Genomic DNA, 25,000 nt, shown 5'->3' with positions numbered 1-25,000 from the left:
TGGTGAGTGAGTGAGAGAGAGGTGAGTGAGTGGTGAGTGAGTGAGTGAGTGAGTGAGTGAGTGAGGTGGTGGTGAGTGAGGAGTGAGTGAGGTGAGTGAGTGGTGGTGAGTGGTGAGTGGTGAGGTGGTGGTGGTGGTGGTGGTGGTGGTGGTGGTGAGGTGGTGGTGGTGAGTGGTGGTGAGTGAGTGGTGGTGGTGGTGGTGGTGGTGGTGGTGGTGGTGGAGTGGTGGTGAGGTGGTGGTGGTGGTTGTGGTGGTGGTGGTGAGGTGGTGGTGGTGGGTGGTGGTGGTGGTGAGGTGGTGGTGGTGGTGGTGGTGGTGGTGGTGGTGGTGGTGGTGAGGTGGTGAGGTGGTGGTGGTGGTGGTGGTGGTGGTGGTGGTGGAAAAAAAGTTATGGTGGTGGTATTATATATTGGGTGGTGGTGGTGGTTTTTAGGTCATGGTGAAAAAGTTTTATTATTCCTCAAACACACACACACACACACACACACACACACACACACACACACACACACACACAGAGAGACACAGAGAGAGAGAGAGAGAGAGAGAGAGAGAGAGAGAGAGAGAGAGAGAGAGAGAGAGAGAGAGAGAGAGAGAGAGAGAGAGAGAGAGAGAGAGAGGTAGTAGTAATTTATCTACACACACACACACACACACACAGAGAGAGAGAGAGAGAGAGAGAGAGAGAGAGAGAGAGAGAGAGAGAGAGAGAGAGACACACACACACACACACACACACAGAGAGAGAGAGAGAGAGAGAGAGAGAGAAAAGTAGTAGTAGTAATTAATCTAAACACACACACACACACACACACACACACACACACACACATTGAAAACTTAAAAGTAGAGTAAAAAAAAAAAAAGTAATGAGTAAAGACAAAAAAAAAATCGTCTTCAATTCTATCGAGCGCATAAAACTTTAATCAAATTTTCCGCCGGGCGCCGCTGTGATAATTAACTTTATCAGCAATTAATGGACGAACATTACCTCGGGCGGGAAGTTCCGTGTTGATCCCCACCAGACGGCGGCCACTTAATTAAAGACCAGTTCGAGGAGGAGCCAAGTTAGCGACGCCGAGGAGGAGGAGGAGGAGAAGGAGGAGGAGGAGGAGGAGGATTATCCGTCGTTAGTGGTAGTACTTTTTTTATCCACTTCGTTTTTCATTTGTTGTCAATTTCATTTCATCATCGTTTTTGTGTTTTTTTGTTAGTTTTTGTCACATCGGCGTTGATATTATTACTTGCTGTGTGTGTGTGTGTGTGTGTGTGTGTTATAGTGATGTGAAGGCGACGCGGCAGTGCGGTGAAAATTAACAAAATGCGGGACAGTGTAAATGGGAGAGTTGATGAGACGAATGGCTTTTACCTCCGCACTATTGAATGTTGGGACACACACACACACACACACACACACACACACACAAGGTCAAGTTAGGAATAAGTTCAGGAATAACAAGAGGGGGAAAGAATAAGGATGCAACACAATTTTTTTTTTTTTACAACAAAGGAGACATCTCAAGGACACAAAAAAAGGAAACAATAATAAAAAAAGCCTGCTAGTTGCTGCTCCAAAAAGGAATCCAAAGAGGTGGCCGAAAGAGAGGTCAATTTCGGAAGGAGAAGTGTCCAGATACCCAGAGATAATTTAATGAAGGGCCATATAGTAGCTAATATATAATCAGTGAAAGACAATGAATAGAACACGATGAATACTTGAACATCCTCGTTTCTTGTCTTATGCATCACCAGAATCTCAGGTTTACATAATTCTCTTGGGTAGTCCACGTAATGCATCCTGGAAAACACTCTAAATGGTTGACAAAGGGTTAGTTCCACAGTTCGACAGCTGCTAATTTTGTAAGCTGAGAAACTAAACAATATACTTTAAAAAATATATTGCAAGTGATTTTTGTTCATATAAAAGGTAAGAAATTTAAGGAAACTATACAGGAAATTTCTTTATTATCGGGTGCCAAGTGGAAAATTTTAGCTTAATGGAGAGTATACATTGGTTTGGGAGCTTAGAAGGACGCTGTGTTGGTTAGACTGTGGAAACTGCCCCAAAGGAAACACAGTAGGCGGAGGTGGCTCGTTCCTAGGCAGCCTGCATCGAAGGGCCCCGCGCGGATGCCTCACTCTCAGCCTGTCTCTCCAACTTTCTTGACAACGGATGAAGCAAAAGGGATCTCCCTCAAAACAAGTTCAAGTTTATAGTTTGACAGTTCGGTGGATTTGAGCGGCCGTCCCCCCTTTGCCGGACAGAGGAGAAACACTCGAGGCTGGACGGAACTTACAGGAGGCAGGCGTGAGATGGGAAAAACGAAACAGGACATGCAGAAAATAACTACTGAATCGTAAAATGCGACCGGAACACACGCTGCCTAAGGGGGTGAGGGCGACACGGTGGGGAGTAATAGACAACACAATGGACTGAAAAAGGAAAACCAAGCAGGAACAGAGACCGGGAAAAATAATTGAGGGCAGAGTAAGGGCAGCGAAGCATATTTGAAACCACTTAGGGAGATATTTACCGCATGTCCGGGCAAAGGTGTGATTGGAAAGGCCGAGAAGGCGAGGCCACACTTGTCATCACAGCTCCAAAGAGGAAACCAAAGCGACAGGCAAAAAACGGGGAAATACACGCTAGTCTGTGATTTGGATGCGTCGCGACAGGATACGGAATGCCTCGGTGTTTCATTAGGTGTGTAGGCGTCCGGGGCGACCTGGAAACGACGCGACCTGGAAACTACACGACCTGGAAACTACGCGACCTTCAGGAGACATATCATGGACTGCTTCTCCTTTTTATGTGCGTCGCGTTCTATCATCAGCGACACGGAGGCATTTTTTATTAGTCTGCTTCGGAATTGCCGCTTAACCATCGCACAGACAGGCAAGAATCGGAAACGCAGAAATCACTAAGAGGGACGCATAATCGACACGTCATGAGCTGCTTACCGTGACCTTGGTGCTGTCCTGAAACCTTGTATACCTGGAGAGGCGACAGGTGGGCAAGACTTATGTGGGGGACTCGTGTGTATGTATGAATGAATGGATGGATGAATGGGTGACTCGTTGGTGTAGATGAAGGAAAAAAGCAGCGTCGTTATGGGATTCAAGATCAGTTAGAAAGGACATACCATGCTGAAGATACGTAAATATAGAGAAACACAGACGAAGGAAAACTATGAAACAGACGTTAAGAAAGAGTACGAAGCTGGAAACACACATAGAAGAACACAAACTAAAGAGAAAGATGGTGTAAAGAAGCAAAGGAATATGTGGATTAAGTGTAGGAGAGTGGGAACACAAACACACACACACACAAAAAAAAAAAAAGATAAATAAAAAATAAATAAATAGATAAACAAAGGATTACGGATGATACACTTTACTGAGGCATGCGAATTGGTGATTTTAGCGGCACAATTAAGATAGCGAAGAAGTAGATAGAGTACAGACTGTTTGTTCGCTGCGTTGGGGGAGCGGGGGTGAAGGGGGTGCAGCGGAAGGCAAGGGAGGAAGGGAGGGAGGTGAAGGTGTTGACGAACGGGGAAACTTTCTCAGCCGGAAATTTTTGATAAGGAAGAGTGAAAAGTAGGAAGCTCTCCACTTTAAGAGTCATTCAAGGAAGTGTGTGTGTGTGTGTGTGTACATGGCTGAAACAAACCGTGTGTGTGTGTGTGTGTGTGTGTGTGTGTTTAGAGACAAACCCTGCATGTTCTCTCTCTCTCCGCCCAAGGCCAACTAGCAAACTGAAATATATACAACACACACACACACACACACACACACACACACACACACACACACACACACACACACACATACACACACACATACTGAGCCAGATTATCCTACCTTTGGAACATAACTTACCCAAACTGGCTTGGTCGAGAATAAAAGAAAGATGGGAGTAACAAAAGACGAGATCGGATCAAAGGTATTGCCTCCAAGGACACTCCGAAGAGGGGGGAGGGGGGGAGAGAGAGAGAGAGAGAGTAAAGGGATGGGAAGGAGAGAGAGAGAGAGAGAGAGAGAGAGAGAGAGAGAGAGAGAGAGAGACTCGTCCTTTCAAAGTAGGGAGATTGACAAGGAAACAAAGCAACCCAAATGAGAGAGAGAGAGAGAGAGTATGTATGGAAGAGAGAGAGAGAGAGAGAGAGAGAGAGAGAGAGAGAGAGAGAGTGAGAGAGAGAGAGAGAGAAGGAACATATTTGATAAAGGGAAGGGAGGAGGAGAAAGGAAAGGAAGAGGAGGGAAGGGATGGAACGAAGAGATAAAGATGAATGAAGAGGAGGGAAGAAGGGAGGAGGAGGACGGTGGAGAGAGGAGGACGGAGGGAGGGAGGAAACAAAGAGGGAAGAAGGATTATAGATGTAAGAGGATAGAGAGAGAGAGATGTGAAGGCAGGAACAAACACAAAATAGGTTGGTAGAAGAGAGAGAAAAAAAGCGAGAAGGGAATGGGAGGATTACTTAGAAGAAAGGAGGAGGAGGAGGAGGAAGAAGGAAAGAGACAGAAGAGGGGGGAAAGGGGGGGCCAGAGAGAGAGAGAGAGAGAGAGAGAGAGAGAGAGAGGGCGGTGTAACGTGTTTGTTAAAACTTTGTCAAATTAAAAAAGTTGGTATTACCTTCGTTCTCGGGTTGAGCTGGCCGCCGCGCCGTGTTTGTTCGTCTGTTTGTTTGTCTGTTTGATTGTTTGGTTTGTTCGTATGTACGTTTGTCTGTATCTGTGTTCTGTGTGTTTGTTTGTTTGTGCGTCGGTTGGTTAGTCAGGTGTGTCAGTTCACGTTGATTAGTGAGAAGTGGAAGAGGTTGTCCAGGGGTGTGTGTGTGTGTGTGTGTGTGTGTGTGTGTGTGTGTGTGTGTGTGTGTGTTCGTTTGTGTGTGTGTGTGTAGCGTATGAGTCCTCTTGAACCACACACACACACCCACACACACACACACACCCACACACACACGGTAACAGTTTAAGAGGTTTCGTAGACTTTATAGATCGATTCTTCCTCCCTTTCTTTTCTCTCCTTCTTCCCTCCCTCCCACCCTCCTTCCCTCCCTTTTCTATTCACCCTTCCCTTTTCCTCCTCTCTCTCCTCTTTCCTCTTTGCCTCGCCTTCTCAATTTCTCTCTTTCCCCATTCGTCGCAATTTTTCCCTTCTCTTCTCCTTTGTTTCTTCCCTCCCTCCCTCTCTCCCTTCCTCTCCCTCCCTCCTTCTCTCCCTCCCTCCCTCCACACAAAACAAAGGATGGTAAAGAAATACTTCTCAAACTTACTTGCAAAATTTTTTCCCAGCATAGAATTGGCGGGAGGGGGAAGAAAGATTGGGAGGAGGAGGAAAAGGAGGAGGAGGAGGAGGAGGAGGAGAAGGAGAAGGAGTGATAAGGAAAGGGAAATGAAAACAAGTAAAGATTTGGAGTAAATAAAAAATGCTGCATCTCTTTTTTTTTCTCTATTCTCCTCCTCATTTTTCTCTCCCCTTCTTCTTCCTCTTCTTCCTTCTTTCCTCCCCCTCATCCTCTTTTTCCTTCTTTCCTCCCCCTCCTCTTCCTCTTTCTTCGTTTACTCCCTAATTTCTTACCTTGTTTTTCCTCTTAATTTTTTTTCCAATTTCCTCCTCCTCCTCCTCCTCCTCTTCCTCCTCCATTTATTTCCTCCGCTCTCCCTTCCTTTTCTCCGTTCTTTTGTTTTCCTCCTTGTCTTCCTTTTCTTTTATCCAGAGTTGTTTTTGTGGTCATTTTCTTTCTCTTTACTCCTGTTATGGAATTGATTCTCTCTCTCTCTCTCTCTCTCTCTCTCTCTCTCTCTCTCTCTCTCTCTCTCTCTCTCTCTCTCTCTCTCTCTCTCTCTCTCTCTCTCTCTCTCTCTCTCTCTCTCTCTCTCTCTCTCTCCATTCACTTTGCCTTCCCCCTCCACCGTTTTATCTTATTCTCTTTTTTTCTATTTGGTTTCTTTCGATGTAATCTTGTCGATTCTTTTGTTAGCTACTACCTCGTTCTCTCTCTCTCTCTCTCTCTCTCTCTCTCTCTCTCTCTCTCTCTCTCTCTCTCTCTCTCTCTCTCTCTCTCTCTCTCTCTCTCTCTCTTCTTACCTCCCCTTCCATTCCCTTCCCTTCCGCTCCCTTCCCTTCCTTTCCCTTCCCTTCCCTTCCCTTCTCTGTCCCTCTCCTCCTTCCCCTTCCTTCGCCTCCTCTTCCCTTCCCTTCCCTTCCCTTCCCTTCCCTACCCTCCTATTTCCTTCCCTTCCCTTCCCTTCCCTTCCCTTTTCACCTTCGCCTCTTCCCTTCCTAACATAATAAGCTCCCTCGAAAAGCTTGTCTCGTTGATAGCAAATTGGTATTTCTTATCGCCCTATTTTCTTACTTCCCTCTCAGTTGGTGTTTCAGAACCCATTTTCCTCCTCCATTTAGTTTCTTCCTACGCCGAAACCTTCCACCGATCTCTCCTGTCTTTCTCTTCTCTTCTCTATCTTCTCTTTTTTTTTTTGCTATTTCTTTCCTTTCTTATTGGTGTTTTTTTTTCTTTTTTTTTTTTTTTTGGCTCGTTTTTCGTGTTAAAGTTTTGTTCCCATTTATTGTTTTCTTTTTATTTCCTTTTTTTGTTCACTTCGTCCATTGTTTTTTTTTTTATTTATTTATTATTATTTTTTTTTTGGTCTATTCATTCCTCCCCCCCTCTCTTCTCCTTCCTCCTCCTCCTCCTTCCTTCTCTCTCTTTCATTGTTTTCTCTTTCCCTGTGTCTTCCTTTCTCTTTCTTCCTTTCTTCGTACATTCATTCATTCATACCTCTCTTCCTCCTTCCTTCCCTTTTTCCTTCCCATTTGTTCCTATTTACTGATTTTTCGTGACTCCTTATTTTCCACTCTTTCCTTTATCCATCCGTCTCTTCCTTCCTTCCCTCATATCCATTCCACCTCCCTCCCTCCTCCTATCCCCCTTCCTCTTTCCTCTTCCTTCCTTCCTTCCATTCTTTCTCTCCTTTGTCCCTCGAATGCAGGAATTTCGTTCGGTGAAGGGAATTGTTTGTTGGTTAGGGGGAAAAATGTGAGTTCGTAGAAAGGAAATGCAGTTAGTTTAAAGAGACGCATTTTTCTACATTGCTCGTGGTGGTGGAGGAGGAGGAGGAGGAGGAGGTGGAGGGGGAAGGAAAATCTAGACGAGGAGAAGAGAAACGGTTCATGGTATTGGTATAGAAGAGAAATGTAAATATATATCGTAAATTTATTGAGGTAGCAGAGAAGAGAAAGAAGAAGAGGAAGAGAAGGAGTGGTTCTCAATAGTGAGCTACAAAAGGAACAGGAGAAGAGAAGGAAGAAGGAAGGAAGGAAGGAAGAGGAGGAAGAGGAGAAGAGATGGAGCGGGGCTTAATAGTGAGGCAGATAGATACGTGTCATGTTCTTGTTCTGTTCGAGCGATGAAAAGAGAAATGTTTATTGGTCTGCGGGTAAAAGAGAGATGCCGCCGCTACTGCTGGTCGAGGGCGAGTAAAAATGTAGGAAAGATAAATATTTGAAAAAGAGAAAAACGTTGGTTGATAGAAAACGTTTTATTTGACGGCGGAGAGAAAAAAAAGGGGAAAAGAAAAACATTTATCCCTCGACTCTGTTCTCCTCGTCAGTCTCTTGTTTGTGTGTGTGTGTGTGTGTGTGTGTGTTCGTTATCTTGTGTGTTTGTCTGTATCCTAATGTGACTCGCCTTCATTATACACCTTTTCTCTTCTCTTTCTTTTTTTTTGTCTCCCCTCTCTCCCCCACCCACCCCCCACCCACCCCAAAAAAAAACGTGTCAACTTGAAAACCTTTTGTCAGGGAATTTCCATAGAGTTTTGACGCACACACACACACACACACACACACACACACACACACACACACACACACACACACACACACACACACACACACACACCTAAAAAAAGAAACTAGGACAATGTTATCTTTTTTTTCTCCCCCATTTTTCTGTTTTTTTTTTTTTTCTCTCTCTCTCTTTGGGTCGAAACACTCTCCCAAATGAAAGAAAATTGCACCGTTTTCACTGCGTTGTCGAGATACATCCGTCAAAGTCACTCATGGGCAGCCCTTCTCTTTTTTTTTTCACTGCTTAATAATGAGTCTCCGTAGTAACCTCAGAGCATAGTATAGAACGCTTTCTGACGTATAACTATTGCCAAGAAACATCAGGAATTAACTATTTTAACGATAACTCCACCCGAAATTGACCTCTCTTTTTTTTCACTGGTTAATGAGTGTCCGTAGTAACCTTCGAAACACCGTTGCCGGATTAACGCACTCAGGGCATAGAATTTACCGCTTTCTGACGCCTAATTATTGCCAAAAAACATCAGGAATTAACTATTTTAACGACGACTGTACCCGGAATTCACCTCTCTTTTGGCCACTCTTTACTTTTGTCTGTTGTATGAGCGGTGAGTAGCGGGCTTTTTTTTCTACACTCTTTTTGTTGCCCTTGAGCCGTCTCCTTTGTTGTAAAAAAAGAAAACTATAAATGAATCTGGTTACTGGGCCCAGGAGACAGTCTTGGGGTCGGAAGTCGGAAAATATAAGAGGCTGAGTACGATAATCTGGCAACGTTGCTTTGACGAGACACTGTGACGAGGTATTAAGGCTTAGACAACACTTAGGGCGGGTATTATAAGACACTTTCACTTTTCACATCATCTATTCCTGAAGGTCAAGCAAGGGGTCAGTCGGGTTCTAATGAATGTTTCTTTAGGTTCACTGTACAGAGGAAGGGTCAGACTACCATGAGGGTCATAAAACTACTCCTGGAAATTAACACAACTACGAAAGCCTTGTCAAATATGTGTTCTTGGGCAGCGAAATGTCTTATAATACGACTCCTAAAGTCACTGTAGTAAAGCGTCGTAGTAATCCAATGGAAAGACTTACTGTAGAGAACTAACTAAATTTGCTTCCCGGACGTCGATCTTTCTTATAGTTTTTATTTTCCTGTACAAGAACGGACGGACAGTGATTAGCAGGCTTCTTTTTTCCTCTTTTTTTTTTTTCCTTGAGCTGCTTCCTTTACTGTAAAAAAAATGAAAATAAAAGCAATCGTGAGTGTAGGAGACCAAGGGGACGCCCACAAAACTCATGGATGAGGCAAGTCGATCGATCCTTGGAGGGGGTAAGAGCAGGAGGGGGGGGTAGAGATTTTTATTTATTTTTTTTTTTATATTTTTTTTTTTACGTGTAGTCTTTTCTTGAGGGGCCTAGATGGTAGTCGGCCCCAGCCCGTCATGGCGCAGGCAAGTGCTTATAGTGGCGCCATCTTCTCTTGGCAGGAAGACGAAAAAAAAAGAGCTTAGCCCGGTAACTGCGGGGGTCATGTTTTTTAAAGGCCCCTCTAAGCGAATTAATGAGAAAAAATCATCACTCACGCAAACCATTTCATAACATATGTCAACGCATTTGTGATCAGTTTATACATCATCTATTTTGGGGTGTTTATGTCATGGCAAAAATTTGGCCCATCGCTGGTACACGGTAAAGCCACAAATTTGGCCCGTCGTTACTACCGGGTTAGAGAACAGTCGAAAAAATCCTGCTTAGAGTTCACCGTCAGAAAGTATTCGGTGTCGGTGGAAATAACTTGATAGAGAACGAACGAGCCGTGGAAGTAACTACGTAAATTCAACAGCGGGTGGAAATATATCTTTTGAAAATCAATGGTCGGTGGAAATAACAGCAAATTCAACCAGACAACCACGAAAATACCTAAATTAAACCAGTGAAACGCATAAACTGTACTCCTAAGACAACCTACAGACCGTTCTTGTCGACTAGATTTTCCTTCTTCCACTTCCTTCTCCTTTCTCTTCCTCCTCCTCCTCTTCATCTGTCTCGCTGCTGCCTCTATACACGATACGATATATATTTACATTTCTATACCACTGCCTTAAAACCGAGCAAACCGTGAAAATAACTCGGAAACACTTTGGCCGTAGAAATCAGTAGCATGCCGTCAAGGGTGGAGAAACAGTTCATTTTAAAAACCATCTGGGCCGTGAAAACGCTAAAACCCCATCTGCTGCGGCAATGGTTCCAATTTAGGTACCCCGTGAACCGTAGAAACAGTATATATATCAGCTCTTTATATACAACACCGCACCGTCTGAGGCAACACCCCCATCTTATATAGAAAACTCACAACGGTATCAATAGCATCCTAGAAACCCCATCGGCCGTAGCTACATATATACACAGCCGGTCTCGTCTTGAAACCGTCGGGTGTAGGAATAGCTTAGCACGGCGGGTTCTATTTTACAATATTGGACTCGGGAAATGAAGACCTTAAAGGCGATGTGTGTATAGAGAAGGCCCACCAGCCAGGCCTCGGGCGCTCACTTCTGTATAGCGGAGTGTCTGGAGGCGGCGTGGGCGTAGGGGTGGATAAGGAGGAGGAGGAGGAGGTGGAGGAGGGGTTGAAGGAAGGGTTAAGGTATAAGTGAAGGAGAAGAAGTAAGCAAGTGTTTGGCGTGGTTAACTTAAGTGGGGGATTACTGTCTACGCAAACGGAAGAGGGTTTATTGATGAAGTGCCGTGTGTGTGTGTGTGTGTGTGTGTGTGTGTGTGTGTGTGAGGGGGGGGAGTGAATTGTAGTGTACTGCTAGTGGTTAGTATGAGTGATTGGCGATAAATAATTCGTTGCCAGTGAATATGCATGAGGTGTGTTGACGGGGTGGTGTCGGTGGCGGCGAGGCAGTGTATTTATACATGTGTGGGTGTGTGGGGGTGGGGAGGGGAGGAAAGTGTAAGCGAGGGAGGAAAATGTGCGTGTGGGTGAGTTGTGTCTAGGAATGGGGAGGAAGAGGAGGAGGTGGAGGACGTGGGTAAATATAGGCATAAAATCTACAATACATATTACACCTTTAATGCCATATTTATTAGCATTCCTGTTAACTTTTTTTCCGCCTCACGATGCTTTTAGAAGTGCGCATTTTGTTGCTTCTTTTTCCCCCCGGTTTCCTCTTAGCGTATTTTCAAACATTACTTTTCCAATCAGTTTTAAGCGACGTTATATCCAGTTTCTTTCCTTTTTATCGGCAAAGTTTTATAATTCTGTTTATTCTTCGGGAGTTTATTTGTCCTGTTTTTTTATGCCGCGATTTCTTTTTTCTCATCGTTCTCGTCTTTTCCTTTTTTTTCCTTCTTTTCCTTATCTTTCTTCTTGTTCTTAGCCCCCTCCGTTTCCCGTTCCTCTCCATTCCTTTCGTTATTTTATACTTTTCCCAATCATCGTTCTCCTCTTTCCCTTTCTTTCTTTTCCTTATCCTCGTTCTTGCCCTCCTTCTCCTCCTCCTTTTCCGTCTCCTATTTCCTCTCCATTCCTTTCGTTCTTTTCTACCTTTTCCCAATCATCGTTCTCACCCCCCTTTCTTTCTTTTCCTTATCCTCGTTCTCTCCATTTTTTACGTTCTTATCTCCCGTTCCCTCTCCTCTTTGTCCTTTAATTCCATCTCTTTCCCTCCTTCTAATCCTCATCATCCCTTTCTTTCTCATCTCATTTTCCTTCTTCCCCATGATCTCTTCCTTCTTCCCGTTTCATCTCTTATCTCTTTCCATTCTTCCCATTTCCATTCCCCTTTCCACCTCCTCATTGCCCATTTCCTCTTCCTTTCTATCCCTTATCCCTCTCATTCCTCCCATCTGACCCTCCTCCCCTAAGACGTGAGAAGACCCGCGCCCCTGCCGTAGGAGGCGCCGGGGTCGTGGCTGTCGGGGCGCCGGAGTGTGCTAATAAGTCTGAGGTGCTAGGGGGGCGGCGACCCACCCCCTGCACCCTCCTCACACTCCTCCCCTCGAGAGAGAAGAATCGTGGGGCGTTAGATGTTATCAGAGAAGGCAAGGAAAGTGGGGGGGCCGGGGGGCAGAGTCACTGGCGGGATAAGGACACACACACACACACACACACACACACACACACACACACACACCAAAGGAGAGCAGAGCGTGCGCCGCCCTACAACTTGCGTAGAGTTAAGAGCAACGAAAAAATTTCTATTAACAAACGCACATAAATCGGTTCATTTGCATCTATATGTGGAAATACCAGTGGCAGAGCGGCTCAAGCCCTGCGTCTCGGCGGCCTCACGGTGGGCCTTGCCGGGGAGCGCGTTAGGGCGAGACTCCTTGGGGCGGCGCGGCGGGCAGCGGCCGTGCGTCAGCCGAGGAGAGTCGCTTGCATAGGTAATGCGAAGAGAGAACATAATGTCGCTAGACTAAATGAAAATCTATGTACTTTAATTTAGCCCGTTGCGAACTAAGTTGTCCCCCTGGGAAGGATAAGTTTGCTGGCGGATTTCCTACGTGCACGGGTACACACACACACACACACACACACACACACACACACACACTCACCTCATGTCCCCCTTCACATTCCTCCTCACCATCTCTCGTCTTGTCCTACGTCCTTCCCTTGCGCTCGTGTGTGTGTGTGTGTGTGTGTGTGTGTGTGTGTGTGTGTGTGTGTGTGTGTGTGTGACCCCAGCGCCCTCTCACCTCAGCTCGCCTCCTCGGGGGCCGCGGCGGCGTGGGGCCCATGAGTGTGGGTCGCGTCTTGCCCCGCCCCGCCCCGCCCCACCCCCCCACGGCCGTCTTGCTCCCGCGGTTTGGAATTCCATTATGAGAGCGATGGAGGCGAAATTGAAGGATACCTGTCTTTCGGGTTCAATTTTAGACCATCAGGTAGGAAGACACAGCCAAGGTCGCGGCGCCGAGTCTGATGGCTTCCCTTCTGACGTGACTTTAGACCCAACTACACCCATACCTATTCACACACTCACTCACCCACACATAAACATCTATACCTACACCCACACGTACACCCATACTTACACCGGAGTCTGATGCAAAGTCTAACGCAATTATAAGGTAATTTACACACACTCCTCCATCCGTACATGCAAACCGACGACATCTACACTTACACCCACACTTACACATCCATAATCTCACTCCACCCACACAGTCAAACACACATGTACACCCACACGCACCTATATCTACGCCATATCCATACTGACGATCACCTACACCTACACAGTCAAGCACACACGCCTACGTCAACACCCACATTCACACTCAGAGTCACACCTACGCCCACACTCAGAGTCACACCTACGCCCACACTCTCACATACACGCACCTACACACACACGCTGACACCCACTCTCATGGACACTCAGTTTTTTCTTTATTCTTCCACACACACCTCTTAATTAATTGTTGCGTTACACCTGCGCTATACACTTCCCACAACTGTGTATCTCTGCCCACCGACAACACACCTCCATGCACATAATTACACCTGCCTTTTTACCTCACCTGCCTCCAGCTCACACCTGCACACCTGACATCTACTACCTTACCGCTCATCTCTATAAAATTCCCTCCGTTTTGTTTTGTTTTGTTGCAGTTTCGTCTCGTAAATCCTGAACGGGAAAATATTAAACGGTAGTCATTAGTAAGCCTATGTTTTGTGAGTTATATATTTAATAGGTGGGAGGAAAAGAGTAATGGGGGAGGGAGAGGGAGTGAAGAGAGGGTGTTTAATGGGTGTGGTGTGAGAGGGATGGGGAAAGTGGGTAAGGGGAGAGTGGGAGGCGTTAAGCATGAGATGTGGAGAAAATAAGAGGGAAAAGAAGTAGAATCGGTATATTCGAAAATGGGAGCCTTTATTTTGTGTGTGTATGTATATCTGTGTGTGATTTTATATTGTATGCGCCAGTTTGTTGTGATATCGTCATTTTGGGATTATTATTATTATCATTATTATTATTTTTATTATTATTATTATAGTTGTAGCTGACCTAATTCTCATCTTTCTCTTTCTTTATCTTCCCTATTTCTCTCACTCTTCTTTCACTCTATCTCTTCTCCCCTTCCCACTTTCTTTGTCTCCCCCCCTCCTCTCCCACCCAACCCTCCCAGCATCCGCCGCCACTAACCCGCCTCTCCTCCCCCTACAGCCTGCCTACGGGAGCTTCGGCAACGAGGAGACCTACAGTGACCTGCAGGCGATGGGCACCACGATCCCCCAGCAGGAGGGGGACGCGGCGCCCCCTGCCCCACACACCCACGCTCACCACACGCAGGCAATGTACTCTCACCAGGTAAGCGGCAGTAGTAGTAGTAGTGATGGTAGTAGTAATGAAATAATGCTGATAATATAGAGGAAAATTTAATATAATGTGTTTTTACTGCCAATTAAGTTGAATACGTAATATTTTCTCGCGTGAACATACATTATTCTGTCTCATCACACTTAAAGAAAATGTAAAGGAAAAGAACAACCTTCCTTAACTTGCTTCCGACTCTTACTCACTTACTTGAGGACTTCCTAATGCTGACTTATGCGTGTGTGTGTGTGTGTGTGTGTGTGTGTGTGTGTGTGTGTGTGTGTGTGTGTGTGTGTGTGCTTTCTCGCTCACTAACTTGCTCCCACTCCCACTCACGCACTCCATCAGTCAGTCAATCACCCCACTCACTCACGTTCTCTCCCCCTTCTCCCCGACGCAGATGGCAGTGAACGCCAGCATGGGAGTGGCCAACCCGCAGTTCCCTCCCCAGAACCTCTACATCCCGCCCATCTCGCAGAACAGCATGGACCCCGCCCAGTGAGTCTTGCCCCCTGCCGCACCCAACGCCGCGCCGCCCCTGCGTGTCTTGTGCTGGCCAGGTGTATCGTGTTGTATACATGAATGGGTAGTGGATAGTGTAGTAGGATAGGGGTTGTAGTGGGTAGTGTAGTGGTATAGTTAATGTAGTGGGTAGTATAGTGGTGTAGGAGTTGGATTGGGTAGTGTAGTGGTGTAAGTGTAGTAACTGTAGTGGGTAGTGTGTTAGTGTAGGGAGTGTATTGAGTAGGTTGTAGTGGTGTAATAGAGATGTAGGTGGTTTGATAATGGTAAGAGGAGGAGGAGGAGGAGGAAGAAAAAAACTAGGAAGAGGACGAGGGGTAGATAAGGTGGTTCAGTGCACAATGGTAGTAGCAGTAGTAGTAGTAGTAGTAGCAGTAGTAGCAGTAGTAGTAGTAGTAGTCATAGTAGTAGTAGTAGTAAGTAATGTCACAAATCGAGTTAGTGTTGCTGTTGTATAAGTTCTTGAGGTGTTCATAAGGTGCTAAACAGACGGGAAGAGGTGTAACGAGAACGATGAATATTAATGTGGATTAGCAAGGTTCTAGAAGCTTTAACTGTGTCTATAATTAATCAGTGTTCATTGTTTTCATGATAATACTGTCTATAATGCGAAGACCTGACACAACCACATAAATAACGGAAGCTTAACCATCATCCTCGTGGCGGTAAGATGCTGCAGCAGGTGTTGTGAACTGATAGTAAATCGCGACGTTCAGTCTTAATGAAAAACAAATTCCACTTCCCGTGAACCTCGCAAGTGACCGCTGTTGCAACCCAAGGCTAAGGTCTCGAGGTCAGCAGCCGAGTCTCTGCACTGAAAAACACTAAAAACCTTCCCCCGAGGCGTCACGATCCTCCAACCGGGAATGGATTACAGTTTCAACATGTAGCAGTCGCCTCGTGAGCACCGCAGCGCGCACTGCTTCCATTCTTCACGAGGCGGTGCATGATGAATGAAGCAGCGCCCCGCGGCCGCCATGCACCGCGTCGGTTGTGGAGTCACGGCGAGGATTGTTAGGCTGATGATCGGCACGACGCCCCCGCCACCCGCTGCTGTTAACGGCGACAGTCAGGCAGAAAGAAGTATATATTGCCTCAACACATGAATACGATCAAAATATACGACACCTCACCGTCATAGCTCACCATCTCAAGTGTTCACTCATTCTCCGTTGAGTCGGTCATAAGGTGGCCGATAATTCCTTTGCCGCGTGTATAAGAGACGGAGACGGCCTGCCAGCCCAGCATCCCGGGAGAATTTATAGCAACAAGGCACAAAAATAACATATAATTTAATTTCGAAGCGGTTATAAACGGTTTCGTTGTATTTGGCTTGGAAAAGAAATTTAAGTTTCGATCATAACCTAATAGTAATACAAAGACCGCGGGTCAGAATGTGAATATAAATTCTCTCAATTTTCCGACAAAAGAATTGGAATGCGAATGCTTTTCAAACGGTATGTGAATCCATTGGAATACAAATATAGAACACTGGGCTTTGACGGATGCATAGGTTAGTGGATTGATAGATGGAATGATGGATGCTTAAACGTTGCCCCCACAAAGCGATGGCCGGCAACAGCCCTCGAGTGGCGGCGGGGCGGCTGTACCTCCCTCTGCTGACGACGGGAGGAGGAGGATGTTCATGAGCCTTCGCTGCGTCCGTTACCGGTACCGATACTTAATAAAGGAGGAGGAGGAGGAGGAAGGGCGGTGACAGAACGGGTGAAGCACGGCAACAAATTTATAACGGAACATATTAATTACTTTATTATTTCTTTATCTCTATATTTGTCTGTTTCGTCTGATGCAGTGGGTTTTTGTTTAAGCCATGCAAATTCAACAGTACTATGGGAGATCCTATTGTTTGGCATCTTTGTGGCTGTGTAGTTTTTAGTTATTTTGCTATATATAACAAACAGACAGTCAAACAGAAAAGCAGACAGACAGTCACACAAATAAAGACAGACAGACAGACGACCACCATTCGCTAAGGCTAAAGAAAGACTTGAAGACATATAATGAGACGAAATCCATGAGTGGACATCCGCACAGACACAGACAAGCACACAGACAGACAGACAGACATTCTGATCAACAAACAGACAGACAAACACCATTAAACTATCAAACAACCCAATTCTTCGTCCTCATTATGTAAAAAAAAAAAGCTCTATACCATTTATACCCCTTTGGGCGCTGAAGCACACACATATCTTCTATAAACAAACATTCACCCGTTACTCTCCGCAGGACGTCGGGGTACATGTGTCACCCAGGCTGTGGTCCCCCGGCACCCATCTACACCAACGCCAGCCCGGGCATGCATGGCGGCCTGCCCCAGGGCCCCCACATGATGGGCGGCGGCGTGGGCATGATGGGCTACTACCCCCGCCAGCCCATGCCCAGGAACGGCGGCTCGCCCAACTCCGGAGGCTCCCCGTCCCCCGGCAGCGAAGACTCCGACGACTCCACGCCCCTGGCACAGGTACGTGGTGGCTTGTGGGTACCTGCTTGTGTGTACCTGCTTATATGTATTTGTTTGTGTGTACCTGGTCATCCCTCGCCTCCTACTCACTCTCTCACTCATTCACTCTAACTCACTCACTTTCTCACTCTCAGATGTCTTCCCGCCTCTCGCTCACTCACTCGTTCTTTTCCCTCCCTCTCACTTTCTCACTAATTCTCGTTTTTTTTTTTCTCCCCACTTCTCCCTCACTCATTCGCGTGTTATGTCTCACATACTCCCTCATTGGCTCCCTCATTCACTCACCTACTCCCTCCACTTCTCCCTTACTCCGTTGTCTCTCATCTCATTTTATTAGCGAGTCATTTATTACTATTTACTTTCTCTCTCTCTCTCTCTCTCTCTCTCTCTCTCAACCCCATCACTCTTTGGTGGCTCACTTCTTTACGAGCCGCGTCCCCGTCGGCAGGAGACTCGGTAACTTCCTATCAGCGTGAAGGGGCAGCGGGAGGCCAAGGGACACCGCCTCGCCCCGCCCCTGCCCTCGCGCCAGTCCTTCACCCGAACACCTCCGCCTCGCCCCCCTCCTCGCCGCCTGCCCCGGCCTTCGCCTCTCATTACTCTCCCTCATCCCTCCCAATACTCCCGTGCATCTCTTTCTGCCGTCCCTGTTTACGTCTTGTTCTCACTCACTCTTGTTCTTGTCTTCTTAGCTTCCTCCTTCCCGCTCTCCCTCTCTCTCCCTTTCCTTGTTTTCCATTTCACTCGCCCTTCATTTTATCATTATTTTCCCCTTTTAAGCTAATAAACATTTTTTCTCTTATCATTATTATATTATTATTATTATTATTAGTAGTAGTAGTAGAAGTAGTAGTAGTAGTCGTAGTAGTCGTCGTCGTCGTAGTAGTAATAGTAGTAGTAATAGTAGTAGTGATAATGATGACAAAAAATAAAAATAGTACTGGCACTAATAAAATGTCCATAGCATAGCACAATAGATTTTCTGCCCAAAACTATTCTGGCGAAATATAGTAAATTATCAAGATTCAGTGAAGAAAAATAAAAATTCAGTCCCAGTGATTCACTCGCTTAAGCTGAAAGACTAAACATTAAAGATGGAGGCGATCGAAAACCCGACGCTGCTGATGACTCGGGGCTGTGGCGAGCTGGGGGAGCGGCGCCCCTCAGCTCGGCGGGCTGGTGGTTATGCCGCTTACCCCTCCCCCCCTCCCCTCATCACCGTCACCACCAGTACCGTTTACAGGGGAGTAGGGTCTCCCTCCCCCAGGAAAAAGGACTCGTGCCGCCTCTCAAGATCATCGGTCATTCAGGCGGGCCAGGTGGGCGGCGGCGGGCCATCCATTATGCGTGGCGCCGGGCCGCCTCGTCGCTGGCACCGCTCGGCGAGGCGGCGGCCGGCCCTCATTTGCCTTGCCTGGGCCGAGCGCCTCATGCAGGGGCCATGAGGGACACCATCACTCATGCATGGCTCGTTTTGACGCTCACAGCCACACCGCAACGCGCGTTTACCTTCCATCCTTAAGATTTTCTTTCCCCCGAGGCTTCCAGTTGGTTCTCGGTATCGGCGCCAGAGTTGGCGGATCTTTAGTGGGCGGCAGCTCCTCGGGGTTCCTTAGGAACTTGCGGGGCTTGTGTGTCGCCGTTTTGTCCTTGAGGAAGTAGTTTCTCCAATGTTGATTAATTACTGAGGGTGGGAGCAATTACTTGCCCCCGCCGAGGCAGCACACCTGGCCGCCGCTCGCCGCCGCGCCCCGTCAGGTGCCGCGAGTCCCGGCCTGATCCTGCACAAAGAATGAAGTTGTCCGGCCGTGAAGAACAAGCCTCTGAGGTACCGAGGCGCTGTGTGATGTAATGGCCACCATGGCCTGTTGCGTGTATGATGCTGCGTGCCAAGCAGACGGCCTGTATGTTAGACGCATATTTTAATAACGACTGTTCGAATCAAACGTAACATCACTTTACTCTCAGAATGCGTTCCGAACCCTTATATTTGAGTTGGAAATGCCGTCATGTCTTCCATCTTATAGTTAATATATAATCATTTATGGTATTTTGTTATTCTCATTCTCTTCGTGTAGACAGCATGTGTTAGTATTTTATCCTTAGTGATATTATCGAAAAGTTGCTACTTTTTAAGGCCTGTCTTTCAAAGTGAATATGTGATAATCCTCCTTAATATGTACATCAGACACGTACATGCCATCTTGAACCAGTGTTGTCGGCAGCAGCCACAAAGCGTTGCTCCGTTAACCGTGCGGTGTTGTGTTGCAGATGGGGCGAGGCAAGAGGCCGTCCTCGGAGAGCGTGGAGGGCCCGGCCCGAGGCAAGAAGCCCAAAGTCTCAAAGAAGAGCAAGAAGAAGAAGGATCCCAACGAACCACAAAAGTGAGTACATGATTCTGTTTGATTGTTCACCTTTTATTTCATAAATGTGTTAAAAAAAGGGCAGGTATCACTATTTTTAATTTTTTATAGTTGCTTCATTTTATGGGTTTGTTATGACGCCAGTAAAGTAATGTTGACGCGCTTTGCTGTTCCTCGGCCATGGCAAGCAGCGGCCGCCGACACGTTACCTTAAACAAATGAAAACTCGCAGCTGAAGACGAGCCTAGTTATCTTTTCTTCATTTCAGCAGTCTCACTTTGTGTACTGCGTGTCATATATAAGCAAGGGTTGTGGTGCCCTGGTGTCTGTGCCAAATGTTGCTTGGTATTTCAACGCTCGTGCCGGCGCTGGAAGGCGGCAAGTGAGGCGCGACTCTCTTTGCGCCGCTGTAGTCTCTTGAACACTGTCTTAAGTTAGCGGCAAAGTGTCTCGGTGTATGCCAGTTTACTCATCGGTCTGATTGCAAGGGAGTGTAACACAAAGACGGCTTGGCGGCGTCTTCCTCGTCTTCGACAATGGCAGGCGAGCGGCAGGGAAGTTACCGCAGCCGTTATCACCACCGCCGCCGCCGCCACCATAACTCGGCCAGACTTTCGGCAATTTTGTACGCTGATCAGTGTTTATCAAGCGTCGGTGATGAAGCAAAGGCGGAGCCGACGATGCCACAAAGCAATCTGGCGGTGGTAAAGTCCATGCATATGCGAGTAGCACTCTAACTGGCCAATTTCAATTAACCGACCAATTATTCGGCAAAATAGGGCCATGTCTAAAGTTTATTACCTACGTTAAATGTATCACCCTCACATGAAAGCAGCAATATACATCTCATTTAAAGACGAATGAGCAAGAGGGACAGAGAGGCGGTGTGCCTGTCGCCCGCCAGCCCGCTCCGCCCCGCCCCGCGTCGTACCCGCCGCCGCCCTCAGGAGACACACAAGTAAGTGGAGAATGGCGCCACGAGAAGACGGCGGCACACGAGTGATCTTAGAGTGTGTGTACAAGGTTGACCTGGTCATTAGCGCTCCCTGTCTCTAATATTATGGGCGGCATTGCCTCCGTAATATTGTTTAGGGGAGTATAACCTTGTTTCCTTCCAAACACAGGCGAGAGTGTCTTGGCCAGGTGAGGTTGAAGTCATTAGGCCAAGAAGGTGGCCGTCACCTGCCGTCTGCGTCAGTCAGCGCCCCGTGGCATCCCTTCCACCCTCTCGCGTCAGGACTGATCTATGCTACAAAATATGTTATTGTATCGCTTCCTGCGTCGCATGAATATAACCTCGACATAAGAAGAGGCAGTAAAAATGAAGCTCGATGCGCCATACTTTCCTGCCCTTAAGACCGTCCTCATCTGGAAAAGGCGAGACAATACTTGATCGCGAGTTGTCACCGAGGATAGATTCATCCACACAGTGACTGATGTCGTGGTTACCAGAGATGGTTGATGGTGTTTAGGAAAGTGTAAAGGAACTATCAATTTATATTTGGTTTCTAAAACCTGCTGGAAGAGTCCCCGAGGGTTTCTGGTGCCACGCGGGAGAATCAGAGCGCGAGCCCGTGCGGGTTAACACTGCAAATAGGAAACAATGTGCGGGCCTCACGGAGCAGCTAATGAGATGAATTGATAACCTGCCTCCTCGAATATCGCAGCTGTGTTGTCTTCTGTCCCTGACCGGCCCCCCCCCCCTGCTGCCACCCCGCCCCCGCCCGGAGTAGACCTCTCTCTCCTCCTCTTCCTCGAGAGCTCTATCAACATTTTATATTGCAAGGATGCTGCCTAACAAACGTGATTATATCGGATCAAAAGCATGCATAATACAAGGAGCGGCCGCCTTATCTTACCCCCGCCCCGTTATGTCATCCTGCATAATTATGTTGACGTCAGGTTAGCGGCGGACGTCACCCCGCCGCGCCGCGTCCTGTGTCGGGGCCTTGGCCGGGCGGTGAGGTCTGTGACGATCAGGGCGGAGGTGTGGGCCGGGCTTGGCGCCGGAATGAAAAGTTGAGAGCTGCTGGAGCCCCGTGAACGTGGAAGGAAAATGAATATTGGATTAGATAGATGTAATTTTTTTATTATTATCATCATCGTCGTCGTCGTCATAGTAATTATCGTCGTCATCACAGTCCTTGCCGTCGTCACATGTGTCTTCAAAACATCTCGCCCATGGCCGTGAATTGTCGTACCTCGCCTGCCCCTTATTACACACACACACACACACACACAAACAAACACTTATTTATGGGCCACGTCCTTCCACTCACACACACACAAGAACCGGAGACGTGCTGATATAGTGTTGTCGTTTTGTGGTTCGGTAAATATTGATTTGTCTCCTGTACTACAACAACTACTGCTTACCCCCCCACACCCCACCCGCCCAGCCTGACCCACTCATTCAACCTATTCCACTCATTCCACCTGCCCACCCTGTCCCGTCCTGCCCCCTCCGCTCCGAACATGCCGTCATAAAGACACACTGCACTTATTCCCGCATCGTCAGTCATGTGTCACTTAGGTAGCCTCGCTGTCAGTGGCCGCGAGAGCAACACTATCTCTCCTACGGTCCTTCGCGAGAACCACCCACCCAGACGGACAGCACGGACGGACAGTTTCACGTACCCCCGCTCCCATTCCACTCCACTCTCGATTCTTCCCGTAACCCTGTCCTTTCTCCTAAGCAATGCGTGACCCCAATTCGTGTGTAGGTGATGTGTACTCTAATCTTTTATTACATCAACGCAACCACTTACATTTCCTGCTAAAAGTGACACCTCCCCTGTACATTTACTATATATACCCTGTTGCTTACTTATTTATACCCTCCCCAGTACCTTATACCAAGACTGTCACCTTCCCCAAAATCCCCTTCCAAAAATATGTGACCTCCCCCTCACCCCTTGTCTACAATGATACCTCCCCCATTCCAGTCATCATTCCATACCAAAAGAATACCCTCTCCTCTCCCCATTCCCTCTGCCAAAACTCATACCTCCCCCACTCTCTCACACACACACCATCACTTCGTCTCCCCAAGCACACCCACACTATACCTTCACCGCTCCCAATATGTATACCGCAAACTCTCCCTCCTTCGTATACTCATCCCCTCCAGAGCTCCTCTTTCCCCCCCTTCCCCTCCGTCCCTCACACGTGCCCGCCCTTCCCTTCGCCTCCTCATACCTGTCTCACCTTAGACGTACGACACCTAACACCTTCCATTGTCCTGATTGTTCTAGGCCCCTTTTTTGTGCCCCCCCTCCTCCTCCTCCTCTTCTCCCTCCTCCTCTTCCTACTCCTTTTCCCTTCCCGGACCACTCCTTCCTTCCCCTCTGCCTTCCTTCCTTCCTTCCTTCCTCACATGCTTTCACATCCCTTCTTTCCTCCTCCCCCTCTTGTCTCTCATTGCCCTCCTCCTCCTCCTCCTCCTCCTCCTCCTCCTCCTCCTCCTCCTCTTCTTCTTCTTCTCTTATCCCTCTCCCTCCTCGAACCACTCCATCCTTCCCCTCTGCCTTCCTACCTTCCTTCCTTCCTTCCTTACATTCTTCCACATCCCTTCTTTCCTCCTCCCCTTCAGTTCTTTCACTCTCCTCCTCCTCCTCCTCCTCCTCCTCCACACACTCGGCGTCTGTCACTCCTCGTAAATACATCAGGAGGGAATTGCATTTTCTCGTATTATTTGAAGTTTTTTTTCTCTCGCTCTCCCTCCCTCTCTCTTCTCTCTTCCATGTTTATCGTCGCTCCGCCTCCAGGTTTTGTAGATGGATTGATAGATAAATATAGAAGGTAAACTTGTAACTTGTTCTCTTTTTTGTGTGTGTGTATGTGTGAGTGTGTGAATTGAAAAGGGATACATGCACTTTTCTCTCTTTCTCTGTCTCTGATATTCTCTCTCTCTCTCTCTCTCTCTCTCTCATTATTTGTAGAGAGAGTAATGAAGGCTCCGTCTATGATTGTATTTGATCAGCGTCCCGACTCACCTGGTGTTAATTGGGAAAGGTGAAGGCGAGTGTTACCCTACCTGGCTTCCCTCCCTCCCTCCCTCCCTTAACTAACCTTACCTGCTTACCTGCTTGTGCTCTATCCAATACTTTCTTTCACTTCCAATACTCTTGAAAATGAACTACTGACTGACTACTTATCAATACTTATGCCTCACCACCACTACCACTAGCATTTCACCGCCACTACGATATATCACAGTCACCATCACCACCACTACCATCACCAAAACAAAACGGGACATAACCACCCACTACCATCACCACTTAGGTCACCACACCACTACTACCAGACTACGACAACCACAACAGCCACCACCACAATGCGTAATACCACCACCACCACCACCACAGTCACGTACACTAGACAACCAACAACCAAACACCACCACCACCACCACAAACAGCAACCACCACCACCCGTACCACCCCAGCCACCCCGGCCATAAAGACTGGTAACACGAAATATGGAGAGGGTTTTGTAGTAGTCTCAAGTGAGTATTCCACAAGACATTAATGGGCACGGCAGCGTCTCATGATTTCATACAGCAGTCCAAATGTAACAAGCGCGGGAAGGCGTAACCCGGCCCTTCCTCGCGCTCTCCGGCCGGGACCTCAGCGCGCGGCCTCTACAGCGACGAGACAGCAAGGGCGGAGATCGTAAGGAGCGGCGCCCCGTCCCCGCTTACGCCCCGCTTCCGCCCCCGGGTTTCCATTTTTACCCCCGCGCCATAAATAAGGGAGAATGACTTTCCTATCCCTCTCAAAGAATCATATTAACAACTTTTCCTCAGCGGATGTTTGGGAGAAGGGAGAGGAGGAGGAGGAGGAGGAGGGTTAAAGAGAGTAGGGTTTCTCTCTCTCTCTCTCTCTCTCTCTCTCTCTCTCTCTCTCTCTCTCTCTCTCTCTCTCTCTCTCTCTCTCTCTCTCTCTCTCTCTCTCTCTCTCTCTCTCCGCCTCTTCCTCCTCTTCTTGTGCATCCAAACGACTTGTATCTATGAAATAGGAATGTCGGTGTCGATGTTTGTTTGTTTGTGCTGTTTGTGTCTGGGTACGAAGTGTGTGTGTGTGTGTGTGTGTGTGTGTGTGTGTGTGTGTGTGTGTGTGGTTTGGTTAGCACATAAATGTTGTGTGCGTGTATCGTGAGTAAGGTGGTGTGTGTGTGTGTGTGTGTGTGTGTGTGTACCCGTGGCCATGACAGTGATGGAAGGGAGCTGATATTGCTTGTGGAAATGCTCGAGTGTTTTGCAAATTGAGGCGTACTGGCAGCTGATGTGTTTGTGTGTTTTCTTGTTTGTTTACAGTCACGTGTGTGTGTGTGTGTGTGTGTGTGTGTGTGTGTGTGTGTGTGTGTGTGTGTTTGCGCTTCCAGTTGTATGTTTGTGTACCTTCTCGTGTTGCTGGTTATCCATGCAGTGTTAGTTGACTCAGCATGTTTGTAGCTCTGACTTACCTCCTAGATT

At 47.4% G+C, this 25,000-nt stretch overlaps 1 protein-coding gene across 2 annotated transcripts in view; it reads left to right on the top strand.

Annotated features, from left to right (window-relative positions):
* The window catches only part of LOC127009078 (TOX high mobility group box family member 3-like), a 146,097-nt gene that overhangs the window by 102,719 nt on the left and 18,378 nt on the right, over positions 1–25,000 (top strand). The window contains exons 3-7 of one of the 2 annotated variants that reach the window (XM_050881832.1): positions 13,999–14,142; positions 14,549–14,646; positions 16,924–17,158; positions 19,430–19,542; positions 20,378–20,479. In XM_050881832.1, the coding sequence (XP_050737789.1) occupies positions 13,999–14,142; positions 14,549–14,646; positions 16,924–17,158; positions 19,430–19,542; positions 20,378–20,479 (692 nt within the window). The remainder of the gene's footprint in view (positions 1–13,998; positions 14,143–14,548; positions 14,647–16,923; positions 17,159–19,429; positions 19,543–20,377; positions 20,480–25,000) is intronic. The other variant, XM_050881843.1, reaches the window with a different exon arrangement.

This window comes from Eriocheir sinensis, chromosome 4 (genome assembly GCF_024679095.1).
Source record: "Eriocheir sinensis breed Jianghai 21 chromosome 4, ASM2467909v1, whole genome shotgun sequence".
NCBI classification, from domain to species: Eukaryota; Metazoa; Arthropoda; class Malacostraca; order Decapoda; family Varunidae; genus Eriocheir; species Eriocheir sinensis.
The sequence above is the reverse complement of the archived record's forward strand: the minus strand, read 5'-3'. Positions and strand labels throughout refer to the sequence as shown.